Below are 26,515 nucleotides of genomic sequence, written 5' to 3' on the forward strand. Positions count from 1 at the left end.
ATAAAAGGAGTAGGATTCCAGTAGTTCCAGTAGGAACTCTTTTTTTGACAAGTTGACCATGTTAAGCATGATAAGCCTGCATGTTTATCATTTTTAATAATACAGAATGCATGAAACACCGTTGCATGCCCCCTTTAAGTTGATCCAAATATGTATAAATGTTTTTGTTCTGTTGAAGATTTTTTGAAGAATGTAGGAAAGCAAACAGTTCTGGAGCACCTTTGACTACAATGGTATTAAATACCTATGGTATTAAATGGTGGCCAAGTACTGTTTGGTTAACAAAATTCTTTTAAATATCTTTCTGTGTTCATCAGAGCAAAGAAATGTATACAGATTTTTAACAACTTGAAGGAGAGTAAATGACAGTATTTTCATTTTGGGCTGAACTGTCCCTTTAAGTCCCCTGTGTTTCAGGGAGCTTAAGCAGACACAGAAATATCACAAAATTCTCCAATAGAGAGATCTCAAAAATGTCACAACTTAGCTCAGATTTAGTCTGCTATCGAAAGTCAAAATGGTGAAGATTTCAATAGATCTCATCAAATTTATCCAATCAAAAATATTGTACATATAATACACAGTAATTTTACAGCTTCATACTTCATCAATGTTTTTGAACAATTTTCCCATATCTATTTGTATTTCTCCTAAGCAATTTTAGGAGACACATCTGAGAAGTTGAAACTTACTGTAAAAGAAACACAACTGAGACCTCAATCTCCTGAGCTATGAAACAGCAATAAAATCCTCTGGGATGCTTCACTGTCGACTGGTGGAGTCATTCAAAATTGATTCATTCAAACTGCCGCATGAACAGCACATCTGGCCAACAAAGTTCATATTACTATGAAGTCATTAGCATTCAACACAGCCGATGTAATTGAGATGACCTGCAATAACAATCCGTCCTGTCAGTGATTTTGATGCACTTACTGTCAAGAAATGCAGCCAGCGCAGTGAGAGATGACTCAGTCATGACGTACCCACACACATGGCTGCAGATTGAAATGAATCCTTGGAGAAAATGTGTGCGTCCTTTTTAGGTAAAAGAGGCAATTACCGAGACGCAATTAATTCTCATTTCATAAACGTTCATTGTTGTCATTTACGAGAACATTGCACGCCTGACGTTGTGTTTTGCCAGCCTACGGATAGGCCGGCGTAATTATTCAGATATGCATGATGGCTTGACTATTGAGCCGAAACAGAACTGGATCAGTGAATCCCGGAGTCATGGACTTTGAATACTTATAAGGGATTATAAATCGTGGTGACACCTGTCTCAAGGCCAGCAAGACCAGAAAACAACAGGATGTATTCCTGTGGTGGTTCATTAAGGAAAGAAATGAACTCCGAGCCGTTTGAAATTTAGGAATATATTCAAAGAGAAAACTGTGGGCGGAGCTCTGGAAAGTAAATGTCAATCCTTCAAACTTTTGAAAGCACACTGCATTGTGCAACAAGGACCATCGACGTTTATTTAAATGTGGCATTTTGAAAAATATCTTGGAATTAAAACTACTAGTTTTTCAGCTGTTGTTATTTTTGCTGACATTTGTTCATTTTTCTCTTCAGAGCAGTGTAATTCTGCCATATTACACTTTCCACCTGTGATGGCATACATTGAGTGTGATTTACTAGTAGTGGAGAGTCAGGCTGAAAAGGGAACTTATTGGAAACCTAATGGAATTCTAAAACCCTTCAATGCGGCGTGCAGGTATTTAAATCAGCTAAATCACTGGTGGGGAAAAAGCTGCCTGCAAAAAAGCTTTCACATTAAATCCGCTGAATCTTTAATAAGTCTGAGAAAAAAAGTGGACATTTTTTAAACTGTTATCTTTGAGAACAAGACTGTGATTTTACAGTGGAACAGCTTTATTTAGTTCTCTTTTCTGTAACGTTTGCCTCTGTATCGCCATCTCTGTCTGACTCATAAAGTTGCAGGTTACTTCACGAATTTAACTGTGTGTGGGTTGAAGTCAAATGACGTAAATAGCGATTCCTGACAGGTGAAATTATAATCATATCATCAATATAAGCCTATTATTTTGCTTTGAGGTAAGACAATTTTTGAATATCACACGATCATTATGGCCAAAGGAATTCATAAGAATGTGATCTTTAATTTTAAAAATGTTTTGTTTGGGCCAATGAATCACACTCGGAATACAGGGTTAGGTGGGTGTTTGTGGCTCTTACATCAAAACTTTAAACAGATGCTGAATTTTTTATTAGCTTTGTTATAATATTTTTTGAATTAACACAATGTTGATAGTCATGATTTTTAATACCATGGTTATTGTGAATACTGGTATACTGTGACACCCCTAGTTTTGAAAGCTGGTATGTTTGCTAAGTAACCTTTTGTTAATTTTTGGTTTTTGGTTTTAACAAAGTTTAAAAATGGTTAGACGAGAGTTGACTTTACACAGTTGTGTTTTAGTTTCTAGTGCTTGGGCTGATAGCATAATATCTTCTGACCCACAGCGGTTGTCTAATATCTCCACCTGCTGTTACTCGCTAAATAACGTCTTTATTAGTAGCATAGTTTGTTTTCTTTTTATTTCTGTGTTTCTGCCCCTTTACATACCCGCACCTTCACATTTAAGAATGCATAAATTAGATTTAACCCCCAGAAGAACCAAAGTACTGGGTCTGCTAATTTAGAACTATTTGTGTGACGCAAGTTGTTTGTTTTGTCAGACTAGGTTGTTTATCTTTCTAACGAGATCTGGCAACACTTTTCTACGGTGGCCCAGGGAGCACAACACAACAAAATTAGCAAAGCCTGCGGTTTCCCTTATTTCCTTTGTGTTGTGCCTTAATTTCATTGTGCTTTTCAGCTAATTCACAATTTTTATAATTTGGTTGCTGTGCTAGTTTTATTGTGCTGTGCTGCTTTTTGTCGCAGACCACAAAGCTTAAAGGGACAGTTCACCCCCCAAAAATGTCTGTCATCATTTTCTCACCTTTCGAGTCGCTCCAAATCTGTACACATTTCTTTGTTCTGATGGACACAAAATTTAGGCGTATGCTTGTAACCAAACAAATCTTGGACCGCATTGTCTACCAGAGTAAGAAAAATAGGTTTGGAACAACTAGAGAGTAATTCATGACAGAAGTTTCATTTTTGGGCAAACTGTATACCCTTAAGGGGGATGAGTCATCTACGCATTGTTGAGTTGTTCCAAATCTGTAAAAGTTCTTTATTCTGATGAACCCAAAGAACGATATTTGGAAGACTGCTTGTAACCAAACAGTTCTTGGTCAACTTTGACATTGATAGTAATGGCAATGGTAGTCAAATGTGCCCCTGAACTCTTAGCTTTCCTACATTCTTCAAAATATCTTCTTCCAAAATGGTCATTCAAGTCACACATTTCATTTGTCTGGATGTTAGATAAATGCTTTATTGTAACATAAGAAAACATTTTACAGAAAATTTGACATTTCACAGTCAAAACTCCCCCCATTGAATAATCTCTCACATATTTTAAGTTATTAAGTCTGTTTATAAGAAAATCTCTATGAATTTAAGAACAATTAATTACAGCTTCGCCACTGTCTTGTTCTCTCTGAAATCTGTTCTACAGTATTAATGACTGACCTACTGTAACTCCTCCCTGCTCTTTCCTCTCTATTCTGCTCTGCATTCACGAAACATCTTCTGGACTGTTATCTCCTACCTGCCATATCAGCCCAGAGGATTTTTAATGACTGCTTGAGATGGCGGGATATTTTCTGTTATCTGGAGGGAAACAATAAGGCTAATAATGCCGTATCTTCGGCAATACCTGTCTCTGGATGTCCAATTAACTCCTTTAGGTTGTGAAGTGATAGGGAGTGGGTCATGGTAAACTGCTAGAGCGTACATCACTTTCCGGACTCACATTAAATCCGGACAAAGTCAAACAGAAATGGCGTAAGATTGCTGTGTGGATCAATAGAGATATTGTTAAGGGGGTTTCGTCTGACAGAACAGCATCTCACTTCTACGATAAAAGTGAGTTGGGAGACGAATACCTCAGGGTAGCCTGGCAACAAACGGCTGAGCAGACTGCTGAATTTTTGGCAGAACATGCTTTGCAATATTAAGCACTTTGGCAAAGGTCTCGCGAACAATAGCAAATCACATGGTAATTGGTTTTCGTAATGACTTTCTGAATTGATGGTTATCTTCTCTTTTGTGTTGTTCTTTGGGCTTTAGCACCATTTTGAAGATATCAGAAGTGTACACATAATTGTAAAGTATTAGACGCAAGCCAGAATTGAACCTTTCGCACCTTGACTCAATGTGCCAGGAGTACTTGCAAGTGACCACTTAAAGAGAAAATTCTGTTGTCATTTCAAAGCGGTATGACTTTCTTTCTTCTGCAGAACACAAAGATATTTTGAAGAATGTTGGTAACCGAACAGCTGTTTCACCCATTCACTTCTATTGCATGGACACAAAACCAATGCAAGTCAGTGGGTGCTGCAGCTGTTCGGTTCTGTGGAAGAAAGAAAATGATGCAGGTTTGAAATGTCTAGGGTGAGTATATTATTACAGAATTTTCATTTTGGGCGAACTTTCACTTTATGTTAACCATCAGGCCAGAGCGCTGCTACCTTTATACATCATTTTTTGTTTATGTGTGTAGTGGAGTAGGCAGGCGAGACCGTGGTTCGAGACCGGTGAGTAATTATTAATGAGCGTATCACGTAGGAGATCAGGAGCATAAGAGAACAAGCGACCGGACCGTCGATGAGAGAGGACCGGGCCCGAACATGTTTTATGGTTGTATGTATGTTGTTATTTATATTTAGACTTTGTTTAAATGTCTGCCGGTTCCCACCTCCTTCCTTCCTGGCCTTGAGCTTTTCTACATGTGCCATGTCAGGTTCTGCACGGTTTGTTGCGATGCTATTTTGCGGGCATTAAGTCATCAAAGATCTGTATGAAAACAAGCAATCGTTTCGCTCTGTGCTTTACTAATTCCACCATATTTCATTCCAAAGCATCAATCAGCGTGCTACTCCATACCTGCCGTAACAGATAACCTCGATAAGTCCCATTTATCAAGCCGTTCTCTATTTAAAGAAAGAATGAGTGTCGATCAATACAAGTCTCCCACTGGGGAACATTCCACACAGTGTGTTCCACTGTCAGTGAATCATTATGCAGCAGTAATTCCCCCAACTCGTGGAAAGAGCCGTCCATGTCCTCCGGAGAGAATCTTCCCTTCTATACTGATGATGAGATGAATTTTCGATCAGTGCCAGGATTTATTGTGGGGGTTTCAGAACCTTCCATTTTTCCTCCAGTAGGAAAGCACCGCTCCCCCAATTTAGGCCCATCTGATGAGCTTCTCTTTCTGGCTGTCGTGTCAGACTTTCCCCTCGAGGGGTGCCGGGGAAATTCAGACAAGCGTTTCACGACGGACAGCGGAGTGAACGGTCGGAGAGTCGTTCTGGCTGTGAGGAGTTGGCCGTGATCCCCCTGACAGGCAGATGAAGCTGTCATTCACGGTCTTGATGCGTAAAGCCAACATCCTTTCATTTACATGTGGAGACAGGGCTTTCCTTCTCACAGAGAGGCAGAGAGAGATGTTATAGGTTTTTTACATCATTCAGATAAAATGGGCCGAGTTGTGGGGGACCTAAGAAGAGACAGGACTGATAAAGATGGAGGAATGTGTCATTTAAAGTGACAGAATCTGAAAATGTAAAAGGGGCAGCGTAATGTGGGTCTCAGGCAAGGATAGGATGGAAAAGAGTTTTGTGTCTAGACCATCGATTTTTCCGGAGTGAAATGTTCTGTGGGAAGGAGGGTTAAATATGGAAACAAAAGGAAAGGGAAAAAGAAAGATATGTTGAGTCAGAAATAGAATTTGATGTTTAATTTATAAAATAATTCTCCAGGTGCGTTGTGCTCCTCGGGGAGCCATGTTCATGCAAAAATAGCGCAAGTCTTGTGATCGAGACCAGTTCTTTGAACGCTTTCCCTAAACTTCCGCTGTTTAGGTTTACGTCTTATTTATATTGCTTCATTGTGTCTTTACTCATAAAATAAAACCAAAATAAAAAACAAATTAACCTCCAGATTGTCATTATGGAGGTGGTGATATCAGCTATTTACCCTGTGTTATATCAAGGTGAATTTCTAATATAGACTATAAACAAACATATAATGAGCATTTCTTCAATTAGTTCATGTTGCTGTCTTTATTAATCATTTGACGATAATGAAAACAAATCAGGATTATGATATATTTTAACATCTAGGTACTAAAAATATTAATAGTAACTAAATGAGCCGCTGCCATTACAATGAATGGGGAGGAATGCAACACTCAACATGGCCACTCTAGCGAAGGAAGTCCCGCCTTCCAGTAAAACGAGCCAATCGTTAATCAATATTGACTCACAAATCTCTGGGGCGGGGCTCTCGTGAGGCGCTTGTCAGCCTGTGCGGATGCGCAGTAGATGAAGCAACCTCGAAAAAGGTGATTTTAGCGCAATTTAAGCTTAGCAAAACTAAGTTATGGTAGAGTTCATGTTAGCTTTAATTATTTATTTATAAGAAAATATGTTGTCTAGTTGTGATTTTTTTAAATGTATGCCTTCCCAATTCAAGTAAACAGCACTTTGAAATAACTGCATATAGGCATAACAAAAACATGGCCGCTAAATGGCACGACTTCCGTAAACAGACTTTGGTAGTACTTAATGGTACATTTGGATCTATTGACGTTACATATAAAGCGTTATGTTTTATTATCTTAGAATGATCTATTTCTATCTACACACACCAGGAATGGAAATCACCATTCCTGGTGTTCATGGAATTCACCAAGTTGTTTCTACAATAGCCTTAAACACACAAAATGCTCTACAGAGCGCGTTTCGTAAATACGTCATCTCCTTTGAGAAGCACAACAGTGGTGACATCTTAATGCTGTGTCAGCTGCCGTAGTGCTTCGAATGCGAGGGATGGACTGAGCCGTTAGTTGCAATTCGCAACTTCAACCCTAGATGCCGCTAACCCCTTGTCTACACCAGTCACACCCCATCCAGTGTGGACACAATTTAAAATTGTAATGGATTCTAATGCGTTCTATTGTCTTTTGTTCTGCCGTGTCAGGTGTAGACACAGTGTTATAATTGCATACACTTGACCTATAAAGCTACAATCAATCTATTACTCTTTTTGGATAAAAAAGTAATTGAGCAAAAATTGTGTTGAAAACTGTCAAATTTTCCAAGAAAATGTCATTTTTTGTGTGTACTTTTTTTAACAGTCATATTTAGACCCTAAGAAGATTGTTTTGTTATTATGGAAATGAGTGAACACATCTCAGGGCATTGAAGTGGCAGCTTGAAAATCAAATGTGTTATTCATTTGCACATAATGACTTATTAGATGTTATTTTAACCAGTCCGAATTTTAGAACTTGAATTCAAAAACATATTTTCCCATTTTTCTTAAACTATATGTTAAAGAATTTTTCCAACAACAGAAAATTGTCATTCCCTTCACACGTGGCTACTGTCACACAAAAATCACACATCCAAAAATCCTTTAGCAGCTGATCAAGGTCATGAACAGATTATCAGTTAGATTTTCAAGAATATATTTACATTTACATTTAGTCATTTGGCAGACGCTTTTATCCAAAGCGACTTACAATGCACTTATTACAGGGACAATCCCCTTGGAGCAGCATGGAGTAAAGTGTCTTGCTCAAGGACACACTGGTGGTGGCTGCTGGGATCGAACCATCAACCTTTGATTTACTAGTTCAGTGGTTTAACCCACTAGACCACCATCTCCATATATGACCAACATTCATATGTGATGAATGTTGTAACATAGACATTGTTCAAAGAAGAATAAACATTTCACAGTCACAAATACTCATACACTCATATGTTTACACCAGCTTAACAAACTCTCGGTTTCGGTTACAAAGGGCCGATCAACTTAGACTTTCAGAGCTCAGCAGGAGTTCCAGAAGAGCTCCATCTTCCTGCTAAATTAGAATGGCTCAGCGGCTGTGTTTCCAGCCAGGACTGAGTGGAGTTATTGATTGAGTCTGGTGTGAATTGAGGTGGGGGAAAACAGGAAGTAGTGCATGCAGATTGGTGGAACAAACTCTACTGGCTCTGGAGTTTAATGAGGCATGGGCTTCCCACTGCAAATCATCACGGACCCACGCTGTGTCCCTCTTCCATCTTCAGCAGAAGTCCAGACGAAACATGCTATGAGCGTGTGTCCAGGGGGGCGTGTTTAATTGTTATGCACCTGCATTTATTCCTGTGTTTCTGGGTCCGCGTCTTCTCAAAATAACAACCCTACGGAGTGTGTCAGAGCTCACTCACCATCTGTTATAATGTCTGTCCATCACCAGATTTCCTTTTTTTTCTCGGTTGTTTGTTAATTTTTTCTTGTCATGCATGCCTATTCTGTCTGACTGCCTCTCCTAGCTTGGCTTCTCATCAGTCACTCAGGGGGAGACTGGCTGGCTTCCAGCCTGTCTGCCTGTTTCCTGCCCGCAGCCACTGTGTGCCGGGTCCCTCCTGTGTCGATCAGCGCTGTCGGGCTCGGCCTGATATGTGCTGGTCTTCATTCCAACCTCCATTGTGAAATAGCGGCAGTCTTCGTTACTATTTAAGTACGGTGGAGATGAAAGTCCTTGAGAAGATTCACTTTCTACTGTATTTTATTGCTTCATAATTTTGGGATTGTCCTTCCGTGAAAACTGTAGAGACGGAGGCAGATCAAGCGCATTACCTCATATTGAATCACAGCAAAGCACAGTTTGGATCAGGAATGATGAAGATGTAGTCAAACGTACATCTTTACATGAAGCATTATGACGAAGCACACTTTACATCATTTCATTTGAAGCAACCGGAGCTTGTTTTCTATTATGTAGACTCTTGCAGATGTGATGCAAGCACCCTGGAGTTTGTCATCTGCTTAAATGAAGTGTTTTAATGCTGAATGATTGCGAAGTTCCAGTGAGAGTATTTGTTAAAGTTCATAGACATCAACTATTAATATTGCACAAACTTAATTGAGAAAATATTAATATACAGTATTGCCAAGGCTTGACATTAATAATTTTGCACGTCCACACTCGTAGTACGCAAAGGGTCGACCTTTCTTCCCAATTGCGCCTGCGTCCTCCAGTGGTCCATTTGTCTCCCGCATACTTCATCGAGGTTGCCTCATTTCAGTTAAAAAATATTTTAAAATGATTTCCCATAAGCATTGTAGTTTTATTCTTACATTGAAATGTAACATTGCCTTTCTAAAATAAAACACTCGATGATGTATGTGGGCAACAAATGCGACCTCCAGAGGACACAGCCTTCGAATTGAGATGCAGCTACAGTATTGTCTTCATCTTCTCAAACTCAGCAGACTTTTTGAGGACAAGCCAATTCACCGCCACAATATCTTGTTGCGAAGCTGTCTTCGCCCGTTTAGTGGAAATGCTGGCGTTGTAACCCAAATTTTTTTTTTCTTCATTTCACTTTTTCACGAGGACTTGTGTCGGTTGTGCGCATTCCGATGACCAAACAGTGGATGCATGGAGGGCTTGTAGGAGTTGGAGCTTCGTAGTGTCGCATTGCCCGTTGTTTATTATTTCGCATGACTTTTATGAAAACTATAATTAAAATATAATATTCAACCCGCCAAAATGGCTAGTGGGAGTGGCTGTTTTACCGGCCACAGCCACAATCTACCTGCATTTTGCGGGTTTGCAAGTGTTAATGTCAAGTATTTTATTGTGTGAGTGTCAAATTAGCACAACAGCCACATGTGCACTGTCAAAAATATGTAATATAACATGTAGTTTGTGGCGTTACATGCAATTTAACAGATTTCTGCAACTAGATTTTTTTTATTAATATTATAATTATTTAGTTGAATGAAACTACCTGTCAACATTAAAGCAATAGTTCACCTAAAAATGAAATTCTCATAAAATGTACTTACCATAATACTAGTTGTTTATACAACTTTCCTTAAGTCTTTTGTATTGAAATGACTTTCCTTTCATTTACACCAATGAACATAAAGCTGCTCTGCAACAGTAGAAAAAGAATTGTACAAACAAAGTTCAATTGCATAATACATGCATATGTTTGTAAACACATATACATTGTAGCTAAATTGTGGTTTGTGTACTTTATGTACACCTCTAGCACACTTCCCAGTTTTTCACAGGGTCCTTCCTGAATGCAGATGTGCACATTTGTCCGCACACAAGTGCTTCTGAATGGCAGTCCAGCAGGCTTGAGAGTTCCAGGTTCATTCCAAAATAACAAATTGTAATCCTATTGAGTATGTTTTTACAGTGTAACCTACAGATATGAGTACTGAGTCCTGCTGTGTGCGAAGTACTCTTCAAATCTCAAGTACTGTAATTACTTTTGTCTGCATTTTATAAGCGTCTGTCAGACAGCTGTTCAGATATTAACTCATGATAGATGAGAATCGAAGTCAGATAGGTCCTCAATGTGCACAAACTGTGTTTTTCTTGGCAGGCGTTTGACAACAAAATAGATCCGTCATGATCCATTTTAAAATTCATTGACTACTTTGACTATGTTTTTCTATTTTCATCATTTTGATTGATGGTGAAAATAAAATAATTGTTATTAAAATGAGTCAATTTCATTCTCTCTTTTATAATCTTCATTTTACTTAGTTTGAAATATCTCGAGGGCGTGGAAATAATGACCGAATTTTCATTTTGAAGGTGAACTATTACTTAAACAAATTTTAACTTCATTTTATTAGTTAGAATAAAAATTCAAGTGACCTGTTAAAATTGATTTAACAAAATAATTTATGACAGCTTTTGAAGTTTTTGACTTTAAGTTTTCAATAGTTTACTTTAAACAACATTTACATACAAAAGAAACCTTTTAAGGAACATTTCACCCAAAAATTTTACTTTTGATATCATTTAGTCTTCCTCATGTCATGGCAAACCTATATGACTTTCTTTCTGTGAATCACAAAAATAAAAAAAATAAGGAATTTTTTGTCTTTTCAAATGGTCTGTTGAGTTTGTTTCATCACAAAAAGTTGTGGAAAAAAAGAATATCTCACTGACGTTAAACATAGATATTCGCAGGACTTCTGTTTGAAGACTGATTTTAGGAAAGCTATCCATGAATGACAGGGGTTTCATAAATCACACTTAAGTTGTTTGGGTGTGTGAGTTTGTATCCGAAGACCCATCAAAAGAACTGAACTTGCTGGCGCAGTTTATCTGACACTTGTCCAAATTATATAATAGTCACAGGATATAGTACACCTTTCAAACAGTCTCTCTCTGAAATATGTCTTTATGTTCTGTTGACACTGTGTGCTGCTGTGCTCTAACCATCTCTCTTCAATGTCTGCAGATGGAACGCCCTACACCTGGTGGGTTGGCCGGGGGAACGAGAAACACTTTTACTGGGGCGGCTCTGCACCCGGCATTCAGAAATGTTTGTGCGGCATCGAGCGCAACTGCACCGACTCCAAATATTACTGCAACTGCGACGCCGACCAGAAGCAGTGGTAAGTCGCCACATAATCTGTGAGGATGCGGTTGCCATGGTAATTTTTCAGCTAATTATGGGTTTTTGAAAGAGATGCTATTTGCGAGTTTCTGACCTTCTTAACCCGCCAATCAAACTCATGAGAGACAATCATGTCGTGTTCCTATCTGTATCGTTGTACAGCAGCGTCTGCGGCATGACACGGTCTGCTCGACCTCACCGCTTGAGCAAATGGCAAACAGATTGTGCTGATAGACAAGCGTGTATAGAGACAGACCCTGATATTTTTCTTTCCATAAAAGCTGTGTCTGCTTTGTCTGGTGGTTTCGTTACGGAGAAACGCTTTGGAAGATGATGCAGATGGGGGGAACAAGGTCATTCTTCACATGGTTTCATCATAACATTGCGTTTGACGGGAGTGGGTGTGTTGCTTTGAGATGCAATGTTTGAGACACAGAACCTATTAATACAGTAATACACTGTTAAAAAAATCAGATTATTTATTTCTGTCATTGCACATCGAACACATCTCCCTGGTCCTGCTGTTGAACACAGCTTCGTGAGATGTAACAGCATGCAAAAAAAACTCAATGCGTGCCAAGTTTCAGCCGTTAGCGATCGCCGGTGCTTCATAGGAAGTGCCTTGAATGTGTTACCCAGGGATTACTCTGTCCTTGTGAATAAACAAGAATTAGAAAATTGTGTTTGCTTTCACAGGATTTATCATTCTAAGAGGTTTGAGATCATCCACTTATTCTCTTTTCCTGCGGTAAACATACAGAACAGTATTGTCGGTCAGCTCTGAACTGAAGAGCTGGATTTGCCCCTCCAGTCACTGGTTTAGTTTAGCACACAGTATGTGTGCTAATGGCCCGTGCACAGATGGACAGTGTGTTAATGTGATACTCTCGCCACTTGTCATAAACCCCAAGCAAACCTACCCACCATGCATAATGGATACAAATTAGAACACTGGATTTCAAAGCGGCAGGTTTCAGTCCCAAACACATTGTTGATGTTGTTTTTCTCCCCACAGGTCTGCGAAACATAATTGTTTTTTAAATGACTTTTGCAGTCGTATTGGCACTGTAATAGATGATGGTATTAAAATAATGCACATATTGCCCTGTTGCTGTACCTGTGGGTTTTTATTGTGTGTATGTGCATGTGCGTGTTTACTAATGTTTATTCATTTGCGAAAAATGTGGAATGAGTGTTTCATTAAACAAAATGAATTGCTGTCATTAAAGAGCTAACCATAAATGTCATAGAGCTCCTTTTAAGAAAAAAAAAGAATTATAAAATGCTTAAATGAGTTTAGAAGATCTTAAGATTTTGCATTAATTAAATAATTCAAACAAATAAAGGTTAAAAACGTGGTGTTTTAGTTAAAAGAAATGATTGGAACTTTTACTGGACATATGTGTACATGTGATCTTTATATGTTGTTGTGATGGCTTGTATTGATCAAGAATTATGTTGTTTTGTAGGCAGGAAGATTCTGGGGTTTTAGTGTATAAAGACCACTTACCGGTAAGCCAAGTGGCCATCGGAGACACAAATCGACCCGGATCAGAGGCCAAGCTGACGGTGGGACCTCTTCGTTGCCATGGAGACCGTAAGTCTGTTATCTTTAAAAGAATCTTTAGCTTAGGCATAGAAAATGTACTCATTTACTCAACCTCAAGTTGTTTCATACCTGTATCATTTTCTATTGTTATGCTGAACACAAAGAAAGATATTTGGAAGAACATTTGTAGCCAAACAGTTCTGGGTCACTATTGACAACCATAGTAGGAAAATAATCTGCAATGGTAGTCAATGGTGCCCCAGAACTGTTTGGTATCCAATATTCTTCCAAATGTCTTCTTTTGTTTTCATCAGAACAAAGGAATGTATTCAGGTTTGAAACAACTTGAGGTTGAGTAAATGATGGCATCGTTTTCTTTTTTTGATCTTAACCTAAACTTTACAATAGGTGAATAAACTTGTCTAAAATTAAACTACAAGATTGCTCCTTTTTACGCTCTGCATATGCACACAGCACCACGAATAACTGAAACACAGAGCAGTGGTCCCAAATCAAAGCTTTTCAACCAACTTTATATACCACAAAGGTTCCTGTCACTCATTTTTAATCAGTCTCAACAGCCAGCATGCCATTGTGATAAAATCTGTGGTCTGTTTTACATTTCTTTCTGAGCCACTGTGAGGTGAGCTGAAGGCACAAATGATACAATGAATTATTAGCGGTGTCCTTATTCTGTGAGCCGCAGGCGCAATTACAAACACCCAACTTTCACTAGACCGAGTCAAAGAACCCAAGGGTAAAGTATGCAGTCATCCCCCACCATCATCACTGTGTGAAATGATGCATTTTTATGCCTCATTATTCTTGTTAATTGCATCTGGCTTATTACTAAGATCAGGTGCATTTGATTACACTCACCTGTTTGACATGAATGTCAGCTGCTATATTTTTTCATTCATATTGTCCCTGCACACTTGTTGCTGGAACTGATATTTTGTCCTATTAGTCCATTATCTTCCACACCGGCATAACCACGGGTGTGCCAGCCAGGATGTCCAGGTGCCACCCCAAATTCAGCCTCTTTCTTCTTAAAAAGAAGATATTTCGAGAAATGTCTTAATTGTTTTGTGTCCATACAGTGGAGTCAATGGAGGCTAATGTTGTTTGCTTACCAACATTCTTCAAAATATCTTCTTTTGTGTTCTGCAGATGTAAGAGTCATATAGGTTCGTAATGAGGGTGAATGAATGATGAGGGTGAGCCATCCCTTTAGACTCAAATGACCCTGGACAACAAAACCAGTCTTATGGGTCAATTTTTTTCGAAATTGACATTTTAACATCATCTGAATATTTAAGCCTTCTATTGATGTATGAGTTGTTAAGGATAGGATAATATATGGCGGAGATACATACGTTGAGAACTCTGGAATCTGAGGGTGCTAAAAAATCTAAACATTGAGAAAATCGCCTTTAAAGTTGTCCATCAGAGATGATGTAGCAGGCCATCCACTCACAAAAATAACGTTTTTCAATTTATAAAGTTCCTGTGCTACTTAAGACTGGTTTTGTGATCCAGGGTCACAAATCGTTATTGTTAAAAACACAAGTCTGTGTTCGATGGCTTAGGAAATTAATCAGCTTTTATGCTGGTAGAGGTGAACTGGACTATTTGTTCAAGGCATGTACACCTAAATAACACCATGGGAACAAAGCTGGTAATAATTCAACAAAAAAAATCATTTTAGATAGAAGTGTTAAAAGTGACCACGTAGGCTATCTACATTTCAATTGCACAGTTGTCTCTGCCAATCAGAAGCCACAAGCTGCATGGAGCCACTTATAAAAGACTGAACTTCCTGTTCTAGAAATATAATCAATGCTCATCGGGGGTCCCACAAATCATGGCTAGTGGCCACCACACAGGACTAAAATTGCTATTATTTATTCATTTCCTCATTTATTCATGGAGCTGTGGAAGGAGGGGTGCTGTCGCGCATTAATGCAGCACGCTAGCCTCGCTATGGTAATGCAGCATATAAATGTTGCTCTTAGCTGCCTGTATGTGCACGGGAAGAAAGTTATGTGCCTCTGGATACGACACATCCCGCCCGGAAGGCACCCATGGGTTTACAGCAAGTACCGAACGTAATGGTGGTCTTGCTGCTGCTGGGTTTCTATTGAAATCTGCAAATGTTTTCCAATATGGGTCCAGGAGTTCCCTAAAGACTTTTTGCACTCATTATTTATTTACTGGAAACTCTCAAAATGAGGTAATTGAATGCATAATAATGGACTGAATGACAGTGTGGATATCAGGGCACTGATAATAATGAAGGAAACCAATGCAACCGTGAAGCTTTAGAATTTATAGTGACAGGTTGCAATTTAAACTGCTATTGAGAATTATTTTGAATAAAGTATATAACTATATCTACACATAATATCTGCAGTAAGCATAAAGTGATGTGTGTGATTAATAAGTTGGACCAGTTAAAAAAGCATTACAATATACTTTTTATTTGGCGTGTTTATAAATGTCTTCAAGGTTTTCCGCCCTTAAATGTGTCCCCTCAAAACTCTCATTTATTTAAAAAATCATTAGTCTTAATTGGCGTGCCAAAGGGACAAACACCATCATCTTTAGTCAGGAAGCATAATTAATAATAATTTGATACAGAAAGAAAAAATAAGATAACAAAAAGAATGGTGATTTAATGATGCAAGTCGTCTGGCTATGATGTACCGAGGCATCAGACTGGCAGTTTCAGACCACTGGCTGGTTTGCAAATTAATCGAGATAGATAACCTGTCAGTAACAGAGGAATATGATACTCCCGTCTTGTATTATTAACTAAGCACCGGGTAGAAATTATAAATTAGCGTGCCGCACACAATGCCGTGGCTACTCTGTAAATGTGAAAAATATTGCATACGTCTCATTACGAAGCATTAGGCTTTTTACATCTGAATAGTTTTCCTTTTTGATTGATAAGACTTATCCCCTGCATACAATTATGGGGGTCACGTATAACCAGCCCGCAATTGGTCTGTATCGAGACATTTCATGGCTAGCTGAGCTATGTCGCTGATAGGTGGTTCCATCTTCATTGCAAAAATGTTGTATTAGCCGCTATTAAAACTTAAATTCGGGGTCAGGCTGGAGTCCGATCGATTGGTCATGCTCCAACTACGGCAAAATTGAATGAAATTTTGCATGGCTACACGGTTTCAGATTTAGTTGAGCACAGTGCAATTGAGGTCATAGTAGCAGCATCGGCTGTTTAGAGTTTTAATGATTAACTCGTTAAATTTAAGCACCACACATTTATGTGCTAGATTGAATTCATCATTGCTGCATATGCTAAATTCCCACACATGTGCTGCGTTTTTGTCTTGGTTTAGTCTGGAGAAAAAGTAAAATAGTTTGAATTATAATTTCCCCTAAATTCCTTACTTCTTGTTCCCAAAATACTTTAAAATAGGGTGAAATTACTTGCTTGCTTATTATTCGCCAAGTGCTGGTGGAGGCTGCAGATGTGGGCAGAAGGATAAAAAGATCATTCAGGAATAGTTGCAAGTGCACGGATTGCGGCTAGATAGGTCAGTAAATTATCACTGGGGATGAGGATGTTCAGTGTTGCTTAGTTACGAAGTCATTGGACCGTTGAGATGTTCTCTGTGCTGTTTTTCATGCATTCATGATTGGCAGACCTGAAGTCCAGCCACTAATTCTGGCTCTTATGGGTGTCACATGCCCAAATTCTCAGAAAGTACCTGACTCTAACTTTGGTAGATCCATTAAAGTCAGAAAGAAGCATTTAACTTGCTTTTCAATCTCCTCTTTGAATATGTCACTTTTTCAGTGCCTGTGAAATCTATAAATATCATCCAGAGCCTCAGGCCTATTAGACACTTAAAGTGAATTATTGTAAAAGGTCTCTGTGTCTGTAGCTGAAAGGGCGTTCTGCTGTTTATGATGTCATTATCAGGAAACACATTTGAATGCTTATTAGTAGGTGAGCCTGGTCTATTATCAGTCTACATCAGTCCAACCTAAAGAAAAATTGCTGTAACTTAAAACATATTTAAACTTAAACTTATTAAGTTTAAATATGTTAATTTGTTTTTATTTGTTACTCATAATGTGACCATTAAGCTGTTTTTGTTTAAATATTATATGGTCTATATATTAGTGGTTATGACTTTTTTCATACTTGGCACCAGAATATCCTGGTTTGAAGAAAAATTCACAATATACAATCTGTAATATTTGCCTATATAATGGCAACTACCTTTTTTAATATAAGTTGCGGTTTAATATAATTTAATTAAACGTTTTCTTTGCTTAATAATCTCAATGCATAGAGCAGGGGTCTTCAACTACTTTTCTTTGAGGGCCGGATTCCAAAAGGAAAAAATAGGATGCGGGCCAGTTTTTTTACCATATCCTCTTTTCTTCTGTTATTTTGTATTTCTGTTATTTATTGCATTGTGTTCCTTTTATGCAGTTTTCGCTGCTGTTACTTTAAGATCATATATTAAACATACATACAGACAATGTGTCCGGTATTTGTGCCTTTTTATGATATTTGATTAAAAGGGATATTGTCTTGATGCATTAGTTTACCCCAAAATATAATTGCTGTTAACTTACTCACCCCGAGTCCATACAATATGTGGGTGGCATTGTTTTTTCAAGAAGATATTTATGAATATATTTGGTTGGAGTAATAAAAGGCAAATTAAGTCAAAATTGCTAATTCATAACAAAAGTTATCCCTGCCCCTTGTGACGTTAAACTGGCGTCTTATAAGTGAATCAGTTTATCTCTGCAAAAAAACGTAATGTTTTTGTTGCATCTTTGGGTGAATGCCAATCACATTCATATTCCCCATGCACTTGGAAAGGCAGATCCTTTGTAGTGCGAGTTCTGGAGGGAGATGAACACTTGTTAAATCATACATAGAAGATGAATGCTGTAATACAAACGTGGTGGACCCTTCCTATGGTTCCTTTCAAGGCCACAAGACGTGTGCCCAAACCGACTGCCTTTGGCTGTGGATTGCGATTATAATGTTAAAATAAAAAAATTTGGACAGACCAATCAAATCACTTTATAATACGTCAGTATCGTTATGTTACGGGAAAGGTATCGTTAAGATTTTATCGAAATTGATATTGCTTATCGATACTGGTACTTATCAATACTGTAATCGATATAGTGCAAAAACACATGATGTGAAAAGATGTTAAACATTTAGAACTGCAATTTACAAAGGCTTCTGAGCAAACAGAAAATGAAACATAACAAAACGTGTGTGTGTTCCTTAGCATACCACTTACAGCACTTAGCATGTGCATATGAGCACACCATAATGTAATTCAACATATTTACTTAACATAACTATAGTTATTTGGCTGGTTTTAGGTCTACATAAATTAAAGTACTATTTTCTGTGCAAGTAATTTTTTTTTAATTATATGTACTATTTTTTATAATTTTTCTAAAATATTTACTTCAACCTACTAAAGTAAGTAAATATACTCTGTGGCTGAATTATTTAAAACAATGTTATATACTTTTAATTTGACGAGTTGCCGCAAATGGATATTTGACGGAAGCTTCCTCGTTGTGAAACGCTGAAGCTAAACGGTCCACACAGCGCTGCACAACCATGCCACTCTTTCACTCATAAACACGCAAAACAATCGGAGTACAAATACATCGCGGAAATCAAATGGCCCTAGATATCACACATACGTTGAGCAAACTTCGGCCATTCGGACATCATTCAGGGCTTGAAATTGACATGCAGCAGCCTTAAATTCGCCATTAAACACCCAACACATAGAGATAAATCAACGCAAGTATCGATAACAGTATCGTTTGTCATGAAGCTTATCGATACTCGTGTATCAACCCTATTATGTACCATTCCTAAAAAGTACCGGTCCTCGTACCCATCCCTAGATATGAGCCACGGGAATTAGCAGCGTTTCGGACTCCAAAGATAGCCCTGGCATAGAGTCTAAACAGCAGGGGTTCTTCTCCCCCTTAATGATGAAGCAAACAATCTGGACTTCTATGTAAACCAACAGTGTTTGTTTCTCAAGCACTGACAAAGTCTGGTAGCCAAGCGTCAACATACATATCCCTTCCAGTTTTTTGCGGTTGTGTGCCAACAATTTTTATCCATATTAATGAGCTCATGGGGTAATTAGACAACTGGTTTCTGTACGCCTGCCCTCGACCCAGACAAAGGTTAACTATCATAGTTAATGAGACGTGAGTTAAAATCTGACATCGTATGCTCGATTCATCACCATGCCATGAGTAAACACTTTTTAATGACCTCCATTCCAGTGGTCTTTCGTAAAGGTGCCATCTGGTGGACTCGCGTCGCGACAAATCTCGTAAATTGATAGAAGAGTGTTTAGCAAAATTTGAGGCTTACTGGGATTGAGCAGTCAAGTCATTCCTCATCGGGACAAGCATTTATGTGTATTTAGTAAGTAATGCGTGTTTTAACAAAGCTTGAGATGTAAGTCAGGACTCATAAGTAGCTCAGTTAACCATGGCTGATTCAAAATTTACAAAAATTTTCAAAATTTCTCGGCTTGATTGTTATTTGTGGTTTGACACGCCGCTTTAAAAACGTCCGGCCAATAAGATTTTTGCTTTTGCTCATGTGCCTGGAGCTGCTGAGAATGCAAGATGAATTCTTCTTCTGTGTGACAAGTGAGTGTCAGAAGCATAAAGCTGCACAGCGCCACCTTGCTTTTGCTTTTGTTGAATAAAAGAAACAGTAACATTGCATTTTTGTTCCACTAAAGAGGAATTTCAAGAGTAAATTATAAAAGGTTATTTATTTCTGGGTGAACTCTTCAATGTCTCTTCAAATCACACCGGTAGAGTTTCTTCAAACCCAAATTAAATTAGCCTTGAATGCTAAAGCACCTCAGCGAAGATAGAGAAAGAGAAGAATTTATTTTCACCAAAAGAGAAATTAAAGAAGAGGCTGCTGTTTGTTTTGACAAGAATAACCATGAAAAGCACGAGGGTCGCATCGCATGTATTCAAAATATTAAGCATCACAGAATCCATTTGAGAACCCTTCTATACAAAACACACATGGCACCATTCAGACCTCCGAAACACAGTTTTTGTGTATCTCACTTCAGGGTCAGCCCTCAGGGTAAACAAGACGAAGGCAAGACTTTTTACCTCACTGAGGAGAGCTTGCTTTGATGTGAAAGGCTGAAGGTTTCACTGCGTTTACAATGTAATAGCTGCTGCTGAGAGACCATAGCTGTTGCCCTGCTTTCTTGTGATGATATAACACACATCATATGTCCCATGAGGCTTTGTGTGAATTATGAGAACGATAGATGTTGTATTATGAGCTGTCACCAAATGCAAATAAACTTGCTCTTCACAAATCTTGAAAGGTTGGTGATATTGTGTTATAAGGTTACGAAACAGTGTTCCAGTCATTCTGGGCAAATAAAATTATTTTGGACGGCTGTTGTTAGTGTCAAACGCATGGCACTTAAGACTGGTTTGAGACATTCTGTAAATTCTGCGGACTTTTGACTTGTGAACAAACTAGAAAAAGCAGCCTTTTGTAAAGGGTCCCCATACAGTTATATCATAAAGATTGACAGCCAGTAAACAGCACAGAGTCAATAACAGGTCTGAGGACTGATCTGTCAATCAGATGTCATAGCACTAACACCATGTAATCCAGAATAACTGACTCTAATGCCTCCTGACCGCCAGGATATGACCAGAGCTCGTAACATGTGTGAAATGCTTTCATTTGTTCTACCTGGAAATCCGGACTGTGTTCCTTTGTGAAAATCTTTCAGTGTGCAGGGTGCTGCAACATTGCATTGGTTGTTTAGTTGTGTTTCTCAGTCTCAGGGTTTTCAACTAGGCTGCCTTGGACCCTAGGGGTCCCTGTGAAAGGTTTAGCCAGGGGGTCTAGGAGTTGTCAATGTGAAACATTCTGTGGAAAAAAAGATATTTTGAGAAATGTCGCAGTAGTTTGGAGTCCATACAGTGGAAGTCAATTGCGTACAGCATTGATTCCCAAACTGTTTCATTCTAGGACCTACCCAGACAGGTACAGTATAATCTATCTTGAGACCCACCAAAATATTTTGAATAAATGAAATTAAAGCTGCAATACTAAACTATCTCATGGTAAAATATCAAAGCTATTGATACCACCTCATGCCACTGCGCGACCCATAAGTGGATCCCGACCCACAGTTTGAAAACCCCTGGTGTACAGTGTTGTTTGGCTACTGACATTCTTAAAAATATCTTCTTGTGTGCTACAGAAGAAAGAAAGTCTTACAGAGTTTGCATGACATATGAGTCAGTAGATTCTGCATTATCTGTATTTCACTCTGTGCAGTGTTTACAAGTGTGACTCATACAGTTGATGTATTCCTAGTCCGAGAGAGGGACACTGAGAGAGGGGGGAGAGAGAGAGACCACTTTAAAGAAGAAGCAAGTGCTCAGTAAATGTCAAATAAAATGCATTTGTGAAGTAGACTTGTGTAGTAGCCTTTGGCTTGGTCTCGGTGGAACTGACTGTATAATAGAGGCTTGGGGGAGCCTCTTGTGATCATCCAGCCAGCACATGAGTGGTCTAATGTGCACCCACTCACCACCGCAGCATCAACACGATTGCAATTATGAAAAAGGGCCAAATAATCAGACACTGGTGTGTGTTTTGCTTTACCCCATACCGAGCGTTTGGCTTTACTGCCACTACAGCTAACTCAAGAATCTGCAAATGGAAACATTGAATCAAGTAGATGTTCTTCACAGCTGAAATTCATGTGTTGTTGGCATGGATAGCATTTATAGTGTGTTGAATAAACATTTACATTAACACTTGTACATATTCACACGTACATATTCATTTTGCTACAAAATATTGAGGCAACATTTGTTGGGTTTTATCAACAGAGATTTAAAATGTCCTCATTCTTTAGATACATTTACAAATCCTGTTGCTGTAAATCCAAACGGGTATATAAAAGCTATGTTTTTATACCATTAACAGTGTTCTGTAATTCTACAGTACCTACATGTAGACCTATTAGTATATTGCTCCCATTAAATGTAATTCACTCAGTAATTCCAGCAACTGGTTTTATTTATTTTTGAATTGAATATGTAAAACAATACAATTTCTGCAACTAATCCTCTTGATATATTTTGTCGCCGTAGCCTGTGATCATGAGTGACTCTTCATAAACACTTCATCTGACTTCACTGTGGCTTCGGCTAGGCCGTACACATTTGGACGTCCTCATCTGGCACCTGTTAACATACTTCAGACCCAGCACACTCCTGGGGTCTGAGTAAAGTAAACAGCATCTGTGCTACTGATAAATGAGATTTCACTCACATGTTTACTTTTATCACCTCACCTCAACAGCATTGTGTTCATCAGGGACCACTTGCTTCCTTTTTTAGTGCGAAAAGCCCAGAAGCGTAAAGAAACTTTGGTGTAAAAACAAATATTTCTCGACTTAATATTTTCAGAGGGAGATACGTTTCCACATATTTGTTTTCTCCAAACAGACTGACCACATAATCCAAGACACTCAAAGGCACAGTTCACCTAAAATGAAAACTGACATTATGCTTGCCCGTAGTGTTTCAAATACGTATTCATTTTGGTTCATGTTTATTTATGAGGCATTTTCCCCAATGCACTTAGAAATAAAGAAGCTTTACAGACCAGAAAATATTCTGTGCAATATTTTAAAAAGCATGTTATTACGAAGCAGTTTCACTCAAAGCTTCTTAAAAAGCTCTAATATAAATATATCTGTGCGCCCAGTGAGCAAACTAAAGTACAGAACAAAAAACTATGTGAACTCGGTAAAAGAATGTTGGGCGAAACCGTGTGTGTTTTTAAATTTCTATGTAGTGTGAATACAGTAAGATCTTGGGTAAGATAGTTTCTTATTAATTATTATTAATAGAACAATGTAAAACACAAACTGTAGAATAGGATTCATGCATTCAAAATATTTTGAACAAATATATATTAAATAGATAAATGTAGACCTTCGGTGAGCATGCTCAATGCATCCATGAAAGAAATTAAAAAAGATGTACTACATTATCTTTTAATTTGTCGTTTTACGTTTTACATTTTACATTTTGTAAACACTCACAGTTAGTACTGTTTGTGAAAAATGATAGGGTTAAAAATAATATTTGTGTTATGAGTCTACCGGCATCGTCTGTGAGTTTGGCTCTGGTCCTGGAGTCTCCACTCTTGTATCCACGTGTGCCAACACACTTCATTCACATCATATCAGTCCCTCTAAAAACACACTTACAAATTTTTGTTATTTGGTTTAAACATTATACCTGAAGTTAAACCATTTGCTTAAAAAATGAGCATGTTTTTCATATTTCTCACCTCCTTTGTGCAAACCCAGCATCCCTTTAGTGTTGAAAGTAGTTTTTGACATGAATGTAAAGACGAGGGTCGATTATTTTTCTTTTTGGACGCTAAACTTTCCTAAAATCTCTAATTTTGGGGTGTATGCATTACCTTTGAGGTATTACAGGACCACAGGATCTTAACAGCCAAACAGGTCTGCTTGTTTTGTCCTGGCCTGTGTTAGCGAACCGCCCGAGAAGAGTTCAAACATTAATTTGTTTTTGTCAAATCTGAAGAACACTGCAGTTTTTATTGAATCAAAAACAGCTCATCTGACATTGTTCCAAAATCCTAAACAGAAGAAACGTGTGTGAAATTGAGATGCTTTGTGATGATCAGTGCAATGTTCCATTTCTACCAAAAAATGTTGTCCGTTGTTATAAATCAGAGAACGGCAGGGTCACCATTACAACATGAACTCAGATGCTGAAGCTTGTTTTGAATAGGAGCCATATTTACCCAGCATCCATCAGTCGTGTTTCTCACTTTTATTCCAAAAACATGAGGTATTGGGTGTTAATAGACAGACTAAAGAACAGTGCTTCATTCAGCAGGCTTGAATAAAATCTGAATGCGAGCGTGTTCCTGTGCTGCTGTGATAACCCCGGACCTCCCTCATGGCCGTGTGGTCCATTCCTGTTCTCCTACCAACATCCCAGTGCTGCTGGAGGGACATCTATTCACAATACAAGCATTCATTTCTGGGCTTAAAAGTGAAGAGATGTTTGTTGACGAACGTCAGCTTTGTATTTGTATAGAAAGCACTTGGCTTATAAAGTGAATTTCTAGATGGGTGTTTGATGAATCTCTTTAAAGACCTCCTTGATAAATATTCTAGTCTCCAACGGTGATATAGGTACAGATACACATACACTTATTACATATATTGCAGAGGACTTCAGAGGAATGAAAAGCTACATTTATCTCATTCTCACTCAATCTCTTTCTCTCTTGTCTCCATGTCCTCGGATGACACCAACCCTTTAATATCATTCCCTCCTGTTGTCACAATGTTCCTCTCCATCACATTCCATTTTTCTCCCTCGTGAGCTCTTTTATTCTTTCTCTTCTGCTCTCTTCCTCTCAGCACACTTCTGTTTTATGCATGACATTACAACAGAGTGAGGTAACATTATTTAGGCCCCTGATTTAAAGCATGAGAGCCGTGGTAAAAGTCTCGAAATAAATCTGATCTCTCTGCCACAGGAGTCATTAATAACGGGCATCTGTCGACAAGCCTGCAGCTTTGCAAACTGTCTATCACTCTCTGTTTGGGTTTTAGCATTTAGCCAGTGCCTCAACACAAGCAGTATTTCATTTCTGTCAGGCGTGCTTTCATTTATTTATTACAACAGTGGTGCGATTTGAAAGAAAGTGTCTCTTAAAAGGAACACGCTAGAAGGAGGTGAAGCAAATGTTGGTTTAATTGTATGAGGAGATATTTCGACTCGGTGCTAAACACAAGAGGGCCACATGTTATGTTTTTACTGTCTCCCACACATACACCTACACACTAATACAACTGGTACAGAAAAGAACTGCAGTACAAACAGCGGTAGGATTAGTATTACAGCAATCTGTGCAATAATAACAAATGCAGGTTTGTTGACTACAATTATGCTTTACGGAACAATGAGAAAATATACTGAAGTTACTGTAAACTGCTGTTAGTGAAGTACATTTTCTCATTATGAAGTACAAGATCATTGTACCACATACAGTAGATTGAGTTTATGTACAGTTTGAAGTCATTTTGCTAACATATTGAAACGATGAGCAAAGAAAGTCAACGTTTCATCTATTTAAAGGTGCAGTGTATATTTTTGACAGAAATGCAATATAATGTACATAGTCTTCAGAGGTAGATAAAGACCTTCCATAATTAAGTGTTATGTTTTTATTACCTTAGAATGGTTTATTTCTATATACTTACACCGTGGGTCCCCTACATGGAATTGGCCATGTTGTCTCTACAGTAGCCGTAAACGGACAAACTGCTCTGCAGAGCGTGCTTCGTAATATGTTATCTGCATACAGTTGTCAACATTTTCATAATTTAGACAAATTTAGTACAAATGTGATCATTGTATCACAATGTCTTCATATTATTTCCGATCAATAAGTTGCATAAAACTTTAAAAAACGTTTTTTGTAAGGGCAGCCAGATGATGCCCAAAAAAGCCCACTAGAAAGAAGCTTTACATTTACATGGATTCCATTGGCAGACGCTTTTATCCAAAGCAAAGGATAGTATATAAACATTGTGTCAACACGCTAAAGAAGCTTTAGACATATTCTGAGCTGAACGCTTTTGATTTTGAGTGATCTCTTGCTTTCTCCCTGAGCCTGCCTCTTACCAACAATACCGCCTTAACCTGAAACAGGCACCACTCATCATGTCCAGACACATGACACTTCATTTTGGTCCACTAGACTAAGTGTGGATTCGATGCACCTCTATTACAAGGTGGGTGGGGGTCAAATCGTCAGGGCTATTGGAAAAGAGAGATGTTGGCAAGCTGGCTTTGAAATTACTTTTGGGCAGAGGACCTCCATATTGCCCTTTTGCCACAGATACACACTTCATTGCAGTAATGATGGAAACTGGCCAGCATTGAATGATGCTTTACCACTCAGACATTCAAGAACAGTTGACTTTTGGGATTGAATTGCTGTTTTTTTCTCGTTTGGTGCTGTTGTCCTAAAGTGTAATTTTTTCTTTCTAAAGAGCAGTCAGTGTTAAGAATACAGAATGAGATGGGCAATGCACTGTGTCAGATATAGCTTTGCTTTTGTGAATTCCATGTGTTAACATGTTTTAATTACAACCCCTTTGTGAGAAATAACAATGCGCTGCAAAAACTGAGGTGTTTGCAGTTGAGGAAATGCATGCCCTTAATATTACATATCTAATATAACAGATATTAGGGCTGTTCAATGATAAATCGCAC

General features: G+C 38.3%; 1 protein-coding gene across 1 annotated transcript in view; it reads left to right on the top strand.

Annotated features, from left to right (window-relative positions):
• The window catches only part of cntnap2a (contactin associated protein 2a), a 228,974-nt gene that overhangs the window by 183,258 nt on the left and 19,201 nt on the right, over positions 1-26,515 (top strand). The window contains exons 14-15 of the mRNA XM_056737624.1: positions 11,413-11,569; positions 13,041-13,168. Coding sequence (XP_056593602.1) covers positions 11,413-11,569; positions 13,041-13,168 — 285 coding nt within the window. The remainder of the gene's footprint in view (positions 1-11,412; positions 11,570-13,040; positions 13,169-26,515) is intronic.

The sequence above is a fragment of the Triplophysa dalaica genome, chromosome 23, assembly GCF_015846415.1.
Source record: "Triplophysa dalaica isolate WHDGS20190420 chromosome 23, ASM1584641v1, whole genome shotgun sequence".
NCBI classification, from domain to species: Eukaryota; Metazoa; Chordata; class Actinopteri; order Cypriniformes; family Nemacheilidae; genus Triplophysa; species Triplophysa dalaica.